At 40.2% G+C, this 12,920-nt stretch overlaps 1 protein-coding gene across 2 annotated transcripts in view; it reads left to right on the top strand.

Annotated features, from left to right (window-relative positions):
- The window catches only part of LOC129247221 (protein phosphatase 1L), a 71,723-nt gene that overhangs the window by 49,751 nt on the left and 9,052 nt on the right, over nucleotides 1-12,920 (top strand). For both annotated transcript variants that reach the window (XM_054886252.1, XM_054886251.1), the window contains one exon: nucleotides 4,363-4,683. In XM_054886252.1, coding sequence (XP_054742227.1) covers nucleotides 4,363-4,683 — 321 coding nt within the window. The remainder of the gene's footprint in view (nucleotides 1-4,362; nucleotides 4,684-12,920) is intronic.

The raw sequence follows: 12,920 nt of genomic DNA, 5'->3' as shown, positions 1-12,920 counted from the left end.
CAAGTTGTTTCCGTACAAATTATAACCCACAGAATTGCGTTCAACGTTGCATTTGGGATCTACCACGTAAAACAAATTCCAAAGAAAAGGCATACAAAACTTCGGCAGAAAAGCGCTGCCTTCAAGCTCAAAGCGAGCCACGTGAAAGTGCTACCAGGGGTTGAAAAAGGAAGAGAGCCGTTCGTGTTATTCGAAGAAGAAACGAGATGCCAAAATGCATGAATGCGAAGACCTTGACACGATGGCCGAGAGGAAAAACACGCGAAATTCTATCAAAAAGTTCGACGGCTTGTAAAAGGTTTCGAAACTGGGGTGATTTCCTGTAAAAATAAGGACGTCGACCAAGTGATTGACATCCATAGCGTATGAAGGAAATGCTTATCCAATCTACTGATGATGGCACCAATGAAAGTTACCAAAAAGATGAAGGCTCTGAATTATTACTCCTCTTCCCGACCATAATGAAGTCTCTAAATTATTATTCCTTTTCCCGATCATAATAAAGTACAAATAACAATATCGTGTCGAATGGAGAGCAAAGCTGCAGTCCCCTATGAACTGCCTGCCGAGCTATTGAAAGTAAGAGTTGGTAAGATTCGTGCGTCAGCTTTTGTGCAAATTTTGCTCGGCATGTCAGGCTCTGTCGAATCCATCACATTCTGCAATGTGATGCCGGAAAAGATAGTTCGAGATACAGAACTGAATTGCTCAGGTACCGTAATTTATAAGAACATACAATTGCTGGCGTATCTACGACTTCAAGAACCGAGGACTGCCTAAATCATGCTTAGCTCACACAACGCAAAAATTACAAAATATATTTTAACTCTCCCAAAGGTGATTGTAGAATAATATAATAGTTAGAATACTAAAGAAACACTCAAGCAAGTGGCAAAATTATGTATGACTGGTAGCTAATGACGAAGGTAATATTCAGAGTGCCCTGGTGCACATCCTGACTCACTGCCCAGGATTTTTCCGATCGTGACTAATGGCGATTAAGTTTATCCAAAAAATTTTGAATTTTTTCGTGGTCGATTTTAAAATAAGGGTGATCCGGCGAGAATTGCAAAAATGCCACACTCAACGAAGACACATTTTCTGCCTTGAGAAGCTTTGTCATTGAGAATTGGATACCCTGAAAATCAGTTAACTACTTACTTAATCATCCAACTTTGCTTTTGAATAAGTTTTACTAAATAAAAATAATAATTTTGAGTGATTGAAATCTTTATTTTAACCTTTACGGGCTCATGTTTATCTGTTTGTATACCGCAGCTGTCTGGTTCACAAGTGTCGCATATGATTGACGTCCGAGGCCATTTGAAAAATTTATAAATCTTCCGATAGGGTGATTAGTTTTGCGCCATCTTGTAGTAAGATGTGTGTGTGTCAGAAAAAGACTGATACATACTCGCAGTTTTGTGCTCTTTTCTGATTGGCAAAAAAAATTTTTTTTACAAGGTTGAGGGCAACGTTAAAAAAATGGGAAGAAAAAATGTGTTTGCTGATAAGCTGCTTTTGCTCTGCGTTCTTCCGCACCAGAGCATCAACAATTTATCGAAATTCACAATGCATTGCCAATAGGATTTAAAGGCTCCACACACTCTCTTGTGAACATTGGGCGCTAGTTCAGGTCCATGTGAGATCACTGTGAATTAGTCAAGATTATCCAATGTAACCTTAATTCGAAAGTTTTACTTATTCACAAAACTGAGCGTTATGTTTAATGAATATTTTTACTGATATTTGGTTTTGGAAATATCAGGTTAGTCCATAAGTCCGTGCGTTTTTTAAAGGTGGTTTTAAAATTAATAAAAAAGATGTTTAAAGTATTTATTAATCAATAATATATTTTCCTTCATTATTTACAATGTCTTCCCAACGTTTAGGCAATTTTTTAATTCCCTGCTCAAAAAATTGTTTGTCCTTGGAGCCAAAATACGCTTCGATATCCCTTTTTATAGCTTCTTTTGAGGAGTAGTTCTTGTTACTCATATGGGATTGAAGTCCACGGAAAAGGTGATAATCACAAGGTGCAATATCCGGAGAGTATGTTGGTTGCGGCATTAGCTTCCATCCGAGCTCGTTCAGCTTGCCTAATGTTTGTCTTGCGGTATGAGGCCTTGCGTTGTCGTGGTCAAACAAAACTTTCCATCTATTCACTAAAGACGATCGATTTTTTCAAGTGCCTCGTTCAGGTTTGATAGCTGATGGTAGTAATAATCAGCAGTTATCGTCTGGTTTGGTTCCAGAAGTTCATAATAAACAATACCGACCATATCCCACCAAATAGACAGGGGGATCTTCTTGGGGTGAAGGCCATCTCTAGGGGTGGGTTCAAAAAACTTTCATTTTCAATCCATTGCAGCAGCTGAGAACACACATTCACTCTCTGCTGAAGGTTGGCGACGGAAAGTCTATGCGGAACCCATTTTCCCGCTTTAAAACCTTTCCCAACTGAACCAGGTGCCTGTGAACTGTTCCATGCGATGAATTTAACCTCTGAGCTATCATATCGACTGTCAAATTTGGCTTAGCTTCCACGAGTTCGAGCAAGGCGTCGGAGTTAAAGACTTCAGGACGATCAGCGCGCAGTTACCTCTTCGGAATTTTGAAAACCACTTTTGCACCTTTGCAACACTACGTGTGTTGTGCTGTAATTCCATATTTTTATCGAAAAGTTTGGTATTTTATAGCATATAACGTTTTCGCTTACGTGTTTTATTTGTTCTTTTTTCAGTGATTTCAAAAATTCATCTCGCCCAAAAGATGAAAATTTTCGTGCGATGATTTATTACAATTTTCGAAATGGATTATCGAGATTGGAGTGAATTAATCATTTTACTTCGAGTCTTGGCGTTGAAGAACAATACTTAGCTACTATGAAACGCTGGTACAACAAGTTCCATCGTGGTAGGTGATCACTGCATGAATTTCGAGAATATCGGCCGCCCAATAATAGTTGCTGATGCTGTGCGTCAATTTATAATGCAAATCGTCATGTGGCATACCTTAGGCGGTTTAAGGCACGTCTATAACATTTTAACAAAGCTGCTTGACAGTATGCGGTGTTCCAAGACGAGCTTAATTCAACCAACGTTGTTCCCGTAAGATGCTTTGAGGTGCTCCTTCGCCTGTTTCTTCAGAAAATCTCGTAATGCGGCAAATATACCACTAGAGAAACCTAAAACAGTCAATTCTGAGTGTTACAAAAACATTTGTTTGCCAGAAGTTTTAGAAGAATTAAGGAAACCCAGACGCTGAAGACAGTGCGCGCTCTCACCAGCTCCCACAAAAGAGTTTTTGAGCACTGAAAAAATTGAATTAATGGATCATCGGTTTACGGCCCTGATTTGACACACACAAATTTCTTTTTGTTCCCGAGTATCAAAATTAAATTGCGAGGTCAACGTTTTTCAACTCCTAAAGCTTTTGAAACCTTTAAAAATATATTTTCGAAGGTACATACATATCAATTTCTGATCGTCAAAAGTGCTTTAAAAATTGTTTGAAGCGAATGCACAAGTGTTTTAATTTCTAAGAAGAATATTTAAAAAAAGTAAATCAATTTTTATTATTTTACTGTGTTCTCATGATTGGGAGCAAAATATAAAAGGCAACCCTCGTATACCGAACCAAAATGTTTTTGCTTGTACAACTGGTTGTCAAGTTTCTTTATACGCATAAAAGCATTAACAGACCGATAAAAATGTTAACCATTTAAATGTGGATTTGACCCAAAATATTCTTCACGTCTTACTCTTTCATTACGATTTTTTTTAATTACATTTATTCTTTTAAATTTAATTTTTGATGCTTTGCTTTAATTTTACTATACATATATATAAAAGCACCCGTTACGAGTAATATTCTAATTTTTTTCTCTCAATCATTATTTATTTTTTATTTGACTTATTGCGCATAGTAAACAAAAATTTAGAAACAAATATTCCATTAGCTAATTACTTTGCTTGATAAACGCAACCAAACCAAAAAACAAAATATGTACTCTTATAAGTGGGCGTAAGCGCCACAGAACTGTTTTCTTTGCTTTAATTTTATGGCGACCCATCCTTTCATTTGTGTCTGTATAACGAAAGCAACTCGTGCTTTGCCACGAATCTACAAATATTAATATTGTTTGCCCTCTAGACTTTGAAAATATGTATTTGGGTTCATATGTATATATGTAGCTGATATATTTACGCACGCAATGAGCACCGCACTTCATTTAAAAATAATCCCTAGCGTAACATTTTCACATTTCCCTCATCAAGCTACCACCAACCAAACAACCAACCAACCACCTGTTTTCACTCTTACATTTTTTAATAATTCGTTTTCTACCTCATTTTTCAGATACATCATCGAAGAGAATATCAATAATAATACAGGAATCTCATTTTTTGCCATCTTCGATGGGCATGGCGGTGAATTTGCTGTGGATTTCGCCAAAGATATTTTAGTGAAAAATATTTATAATAAAATTATCGCAACAACAAAGCTACTCGGCAATCAGCAACACCTGCCTTCCAACAACAATGCTGCACTCGATGCTGATTACGCAGAATATGACGCGAGTCCATATCTGAGGAGGAAGGCGAGCCGCAAAGATGATAGTAATAAGGAGAATAACGAACCGTCAGTACGACGTCGTGACAGTCTGCGCAAGGCACACAGGTGAGTTTTTGTGCTAAGTTGTGCAGAAGGCGCAATTGGTGTCTGTGTATGTGTGCGTGTGTGTGTGTGTGGCTAGTAGCAGTCTAGTGGCTAATTAGACTACAATTTAATGTAATTTGATTTAGTAATGTCTGGATTTCATGCAAAACAATTTGTGTTATTTCTTTATCCATAATTAAAAATTCCTCCTTTTTGTACGTCATTCATTAATATCTGTCTGTTGTCTGGCAAATTAAGTCGCAGTTCGTGTTCTGTTTTGTTTGCTTTCATTTTTTTATGCGATGCCCTGTGCTTTGAGTTAAATTTGAGCGCTACACCCAAATCTGTCATTAGAAACTTTACACATTTTTTAATATAAAATATAAAATATTTTTAATATAAAAATTTTTAAAATGTCTTTAAAAAAATAGCGTTTTTGGAATTTTTGAAAACTTTAATTTTAATTTACAACATTCGACATTGTCAGAAATTAAAGGGTGATCGGCTTTCAAGGTCTCTCAATAAATGCTGCAGAAATCTAGGTTATTTCGGTAATGTGCACATACCGTCTGCTCTTTAAAAATAGTGGCAGATATGGATGTTCTTCACTCCCTCCTCATCCCTGCAGTTGCTACTTTCGGACAGTGTCCAGTAGGGCGGGTCGATTTAAAAATCGCTCATTGCTCTGTGAAAATCGTATTCTAGGGATCAAAATAAGAAACTTTGCCGAAGGAAGCATACCTCTAAAACGAATTCTGATGTCCCCCAATTTGGGTCGAACGAAAAATCCCACTTTGACCCATTTAGAGTGCTCCAATCAAGTCCAAATGTATGACCGACCCCCACTAACTTTGGACGGCTGATCCACCCGTGCCAGTGGCACACCCCCTGGAACTCCGCTGGGGGGTTCCCCATACAATCATTTCAAAATATCACCATTAGCCTTTACATGAGAAAAGAAACTAAAAGTTCGACCCAAATTGGGGGACGTCAGAATTCGTTTTAAAGGTATGGTTCCTTCGGCAAAGTTTCTTATTTTAATCCCTAGAATATGATTTTCACAGAGCAATAGGCAATTTTTTTGCCTCCCCACAAATCGACCCGGCCTAGTGTCCAGTGATTGTACGCATCACAGCACGAATGCAGCAACAGTCGAAGAAAATGACAAAACTTTGATCTTCTTTCAACAAATCTTGATTGGATCTGCGTTGTCACCCAACAAGTGGATTCCATGGTCAACCCGCTACATATTTGCTGCCTTGATTTGATACCAGAGTTTCCACTAACATAAAAGAACGCTCGCGTTGTGCACAAAGTTTTACTGTCTGTAGCTTGGTTCCCTTGCCTGCTTCCAGAGATGTCTCAGTATGCGGAGGCACGTACTTAATAGTCAGCTCGTTCAGGAAGGTTCTGTATTGCAGAGATTTAATTGCAGTCTGACGGTCGAGAGTAACTTGTGATAAACTGTGAATATAGCCGTGTGTGAGAATGCTATTGGAGTTTCTCGTGGAGAACTTATTTTCAAAGCGCCCCGAACTCTGCCGTATTAGCATCCAGAATTTTGTTGCGTCCAGGCCTAAACTCTCTCCATGCCCGAGTTGAATTTAATCTAGTTGTATTGCAACTATCATAGAGCTTGCCATAAAGGTAAAAGATTTAAGTGAATAGAGCTTTGATGGAAGTAGAGGGCAGTGCACCAGGCCTTTGCACCCTTCCCATTTAGCTCGATGCAGCCAATTCATAGTAAATCATTCGAAAATTTAACATAATGGAATGTTTTTAGCTACATACATATTTGTATTCAAGTTCATGGGATATGCTACCTTAGCCCAGGGAATGATTTCAACATCGTATTAAATACGCGGCGCTTAAGTCATAACTTATTTTTGAACAAACAAAAGGTACAATTAAGAAAAGGATAATTTCAAAATTTTTTTTTGTTTTTTTGTTTCAAAATGCCAATGGCATTGTACGCAAATACAATTTACAAAGGTTTTTCACAAAAACAAAAACCAAAAAACGGAACTATAAATGTGCGGTCGAACGCACGTAAACACATCAAATGGGATGTTCGTTCAAAAGAAATAATAATAAATCAGGACAGCAAAACTTTTTTTTGGCACATGAAAACAAACAATCTTAAAATTCACAAAAAGATTAAAACAACGTAGGATGCAATAAACATTAAAAACAAAAAGTGAATAACAATTGACGCGCTCAAGATGAAAAATGAAAAACGAAAGATTGCAAATCCCAAAACAATTGAAAGCGTCACGCCCTCTCGTTGCTACTGTTGGCTGCCCGAAAAACATGCAAAATATATTTAAATGCAAAAATCAAGGCACATGGCGACAAACCGACTAACTGACCGACTGACCAATCGAGACCGTTCGTACGAGAATGGAAATGAAAGTATATCTATGTATTTATTTATATATATGATAAGTGGCATGTACAGACACATCCGCTAGAATTGCGAGCAACGCAGCTGAGTTATGTTATTGTTGTGGGCAGCCTTCCACACCAGCGCTTTCCTTTTCTTTTTATCTTACCTCGATACGTGTAAAACAAAAAAAGTTTATTAAATTAAAAACAGACATAATTACACACATACGTACACATATCAATAAACTCAGTCTGCTTTTTGATTGAAGTTCAGAAGTCGCATTTATCAATGTGCATTTACCAATGTGCGCCAGCTCTTCTTTTATGCCATGTAAAAGATATATCGGCCATGAAGATATCTACCATATTAACAGTAACTCATAAGTTGATATGTGCCTTTACTTCTTCTTAAGTAGAAGGCATAGTAAAAGGAAAACTATGGAACAGTCCTTCTCAAATGTTTACCACCAAATATTCGATTCGATTCTCCACTTGGTTTGCACTTCGACCTCATGATCTTTTGAGCCTTCTACACATGGCAGTACCTCACCTAGATCCAGTTTCTTTATTAAACTCAGGATAATTCTAGGTTGGTTTAAGCGTATGTGCCTTTCTTCTGGCTGCAGTTGGCCTTCCCAGTGAGGATTTCGCCTGGCGCAGCACCATAGTTTAGTGCCAGCAAAACTCACTTTGCCCTAGCTCTTCACTCCGAAGCTTCTCCTTCATGGGGTGTTGTCTCATAGCAAGGAAGGACTCGGGTCCTATTAAAGCGAATCCGCTATTTCGTTCCCAGTTATACTCCGTCCTGTCCTGTGACCCAAATTAGCCGGATGCGATTGTGCGTTCCTAGTAGATGAACCAGATATACATGATGGCACAAAATTAATCATCCGATTGTGTTTTTAAAAAACTTTTTCTCTAAATAAAAACAACATGATTTAGAGTGATGGAAATCTGTATTTCGACCTTTACGGGCTTAAGTTTTTCTCTATTCGTATGCTGTGCTAGGTTGTTTAATAAGTCTTTCGGTTCGATAAGAAAAACTCAATTCTATGGTTTGAAATACACTTTTTTATTCACTATATAGTCTCCCTAAACATCAATACGCTTGTTCCAACGAGATTCTAATTTATGGATTTCATCCCTGAAATGAAAACCTGAAAGGTCTCCCTAAACATCATACGAAATTCTAATTTATGAATTCCATGCCTGAAGTGAGAAATGGAAGGCCTACGAAACCCGCTTCCACAGCAGTAGTGACGAGCATTTGGTGAAAAACGCTTTCCATGCATACATTATTTAGGTCTGGAAACATATGGAAGTCGCTAGGGGCCATATCTGACGAATACGGTGGATGCTCCAATAATTCGAACTTTAGTTCATAGTTTTTAGCCATTGTCCAAATGCTCTTGCTTGAAAAATAATATTTTTCTTTTTTAAACTGGGTCTTTTTCACGAATTTTTTTCTTCAGCTTCACCTAAAAGGTTATAAAAATATGCAGAATTTTGCAGTTTGTAAGTAATCCGCAAACAAAAATCCTTTCGCATCAACAAAACTGCTACTAACACCTTTGCAGATTGCTGGACAGGAACTCGTTTCGGAGCCAAAGAACCAGGTGCATACAACTCTTTAGCCTCTGGTTTTTACTTGGGATCATGGTGACAGGCCCAAGTCTCATCCATAGTGATGAATTGACGCACAAAATACACTTTATTCCTTTCGAAAACGCTCTAAATGTTCCTGAGAAAGTCGCACTCGAATATGTTTTTGTTCCATTGTTAGCGAAGGTAGCACCCATTGTGCACACACAGCTTTCTGAAACCCAATACTTCAGTCAAAATATTGCTCACATTGCCCAATGAGATGCCTAAGGCTTCTACTAAATCTCTTTCAGTCACTCGACAATTTTCCAATACGATTTCCAGTATTTTTTCTACGATTTTTGGTGTTGTTAAATAATTTTGGACGTCGTTGACTTGAATCGTCTTCAAGACTTGTACGACCACGTTTAAGTTCAGCAACCCATATTTCTACTGTACTAATTGATAGCAAAAAGTCACTTTCAACATTCGTCCATAAATTTTCTTTGCTTTTAAACCATCCAATAATAAAAATTCATCACCACTAGGTACTAGATTTTTTCTATTGTAGAAGTCCCAGTATCTTCTACAATAGAAAAAATCTCGGGACTTCTACAATACTGGGACTTCTACAATAGAAAAAATCTAGTATCTACAGTGATGAATTTTTTATTATTGGATGGTTTAAAAGCAAAGAAAATTTATGGACGAATGTTGTCGATATTAAATGGCTTGTACACAAAAAATGAATTGAAAAATTGAAATGAAACCTCTCAAACGTTCATATGAAGATTGTACCAACATAACAAACATAATTAGGCCATTAGCAACGCCCTTTCTTGTCGAACCACAAAACTTATTGAACAACCTGGTAGTCGTAGAGCATCTTCTATGCTACTGCCCGACTCTCTCGAAAACTAGACAATGCTACGTCCTTTTGAAAGGATAGGATCTATCCCTGAACAGTACGTGCATATTTTCGCTAAAACCAAAAAGAAAAGACTCTGATCTGGTGTCGCTATAGACCAAAATGGTCCTTGCGTGGCTTTGGCCTGTCAGTATAACGTAATCTATCCTAGTTGTGATTGACGTACGACGCCATTTGCAAAAATTATAAATCTTCCGATAGTACATATGATTAATTTTGTGCCACCTTGTATATTAAATCGTATTTTACCAAATGGTGGCATATAATACATATTACAGGGTGAACGATATGAAGTGTTACCAACTTCACACTGCTTGTATCTGTAAAACAGCTCATGACATCAACGTCAAAATTGTTCTAATGACAGTTCAATATATTGTTTATAAGCCATCAAAAGCATTTGCGTCTCAGTTTTGTTGAATTTTTTTTTTCTGTGATGGAATTCAAACGTAATAGTGTGATTGCGTTATATTTGGCTGGAAAATCACAACCAGCCATTGTTCGTGAGCTCAGTCACCTCAAAGTGAATAAAATGTTTGTGTATCGCACTATAAAACGTTATAATGATACTGGTAGCATTGCCAAACGCTATGGAGGTGGACCAAAAAAAACCGCAACAACGCCAGGAATGGTTCGGAAAGTGAAGGCTCGACTTGAACGAAATCCACGTCGAAGTGGAAGAAAAATGGCCAAAGAACTGAAAATATCGCAAGACAGCATTCGACGCATATTGAAAAATGAGCTCAAGGTCAAGGCTTACAAGTTCCAAAAAGCACACGATCTTTCTTACTTACTTAGGTGGCCATAGCAACCCGTTACCGAGTTACCGCCGACCTCACTAGCTCTCTCCAGGCGCCTCTGCTCCGCGCGCACCTTCTCCAATTCTGTACACCGAGCGAGCATAGGGTTTCCTCCACCTGGTCTTTCCACCGGAGCAATGGTCTTCCTATGCGTCGGCTCCCTTGGACTTCCCCTCGAACACCTTCTTTGCTGGAGCTTCTTCATCCATACGCACGACATGCCCTAGCCAACGCAGGTGTTGGATGGCGATGCGTTGAACTACGTCAATGTCGGCGTAAAGCTCATATAGCTCGTGGTTCAATCTTCAACGGTAGTCTTCGCCAACGCGCACAGGACCGAAGAACTTTTCTCTCGAACACCCCAAGAGCAGCTGCATCGCTTTGTGACACTACCCATGCCTCTGCGCCATAAAGCAGCACGGGTATGATGAGCGTCTTGTAAAGTGTCAGTTTGGTCATGCGAGAGAGGGCTCGACTACTCAATTGCTTACTTAGCCCATAGTAACACCTATTAGCAAGAGTGATTCTCCGTTTGATCTCCAGGTTGATATCGTTTTTGCTGTTAACGGCGGTGCCAAGATAAATAAATCCTGGCACAACTTCGAAGGTATAGTTGTCCGCAATGACGTGCGTTCCTACACGCCGTGTGTTCCGCGTTGTAGACAGCATATACTTCGTTTTACCCTCGATCACCGCCAGACCCACTCGGTGACATCTCGCTTACAGCGGCCGATAATGTCAATGTCATCGGCGTACGCAAGGAACTGGACACATTTGTAGAAAATAGTGCCATTACGATGCACACCTGCTTTTCGGAGCACCCCTTCCATCACGAAGTTGAAGAGATTGCATGACAGTGGATCGCCTTGTCTGAAACCTCGAACGGTACTGAATGGCTCGGAGAGGTTATTTCCCACCTTGAAGGAGCTGGTTGTGTTGCTCAACGTTATTCTGCAAAGCCGTATGAGCTTCGCTGGTATACCGAACTCAGACATGGTGGCGTACAGGCAATCTCTTATCGGGCTATCGAACGCAGCTTTATAGTCGACAAAAAGATGATGGGTGTCGACTTGCTTTTCATGGGTCTTTTCCAGGATTTGGCGTAATGTGAAAATCTGATCGATGGTGGACTTACCACTTCTGAAGCCGCACTGATAAGGCCCGATCAGTGTGTTGGCAAACGGCTTAAGTCTTCCACATAGGACACTAGACAGGACCTTGTACGCGATGGTTAGAAGACTGATGCCCCGGTAGTTGGTGCAGATCGTCGGGTCACCCTTCTTCAGTACAAGACAAAGGACACTGAGATTCCAATCGTCGGGCATGCTTTCTGCTAGCCATATTTTGCAAATGAGCTGATGCATGCTCCCTATCATCACATCGCCGCCAGTCTTGAACAATTCAGCGGGCAAGCCGTCAGCGCCAGCCGCTTTGTTATTCTTGAGCCGCTGAATGGCAACTCTGACTTCGGCATGACTAGGTGGTGGAACGTCCAAATTATCGTCGATTGACGGTATCGGATCATCTTCTACTGGGCCGGAATTGTGTGCGTCATCGCCAGCAAGTAAATTGCAGAAGTATTCCCTCCATATGCCCAGTGTGGACTGTGTATCCATAACCAGATTTCCGTTTTTATCTCTGCAGGCTGATGCTCCGGTATTGAAACCTTGTGTCAGACGCTTGACTTGTTGTTAGAATTTTCGAGCATCATTCCTGCCCCTGTACTCCTCTAGCAGCTCACGCTCACGCTTCTCCTGTTCTCGCTTCTTGCGTCTGAAGAGGCGCCTCTCTTCCGATCTCTTTTCCCTGTAATTATCTCGCACGGCCCGCGTTGCAGCTGACTGCAGAGTTCTTTTGTAAGCTGCGTTCTTCGCTGCAGTAGCTTCGCGACACTCTTCGTCGTACCATTGGTTTCGTTTAGGTGGGCGTTGGAACCCAATGGTTTTTTCAGCGGCAGCTCGCATAGAGCGGGATATATGTGCCCAAAGTCCGCCTGCGTCTGCAGGTAGAGAATCGTGGAGGAGCAACTCCGAGAGGTGAGCGGAGTAAGTTTCGGCAGTCCGTTGTGATAGCAGCTTAGCGACGTCTAGCTTTCGTTGCGTAGTGGGGCGCACGTTCCTCGCATTGCATAACCGCACGCGTATCTTGGCTGCGACAAGATACTGGTCAGAGTCGATGTTCACTCCGCGGAACGTTCGCACATCCTGCACACATGAAGCATGCTTTCCGTCGATCACAACATGATCAATTTGGTTGCGCGTTCTTTGATCAGGGGACAGCCAGGTGGCCTTATGGATTGGATACGATCTTTCACCTCAGCAAAACAACGTTCGGTGCGAAAGAGCAAAGTAGTTTTTGCGCTGGCACGAACGTGGCGAATTTCCTAACATTGGGTTTTCTGATGAAAAAAATTCCCAATTGAGCAGTTCATAAACACTCAAAACGATCGTGTTCACTTGACCTAACGCTCATATGAGAATTTGAGCCTACGTATGGCCACTCGAAGCAATTTCCCATCGCAAGTAATGGTTTGGGCTGCAGTGACCGCTGATAGACGCTCTCCA

Source organism: Anastrepha obliqua, chromosome 5 (assembly GCF_027943255.1).
Source record: "Anastrepha obliqua isolate idAnaObli1 chromosome 5, idAnaObli1_1.0, whole genome shotgun sequence".
NCBI lineage: Eukaryota > Metazoa > Arthropoda > Insecta > Diptera > Tephritidae > Anastrepha > Anastrepha obliqua.
This window is presented reverse-complemented; position numbering and strand designations above follow the sequence as displayed.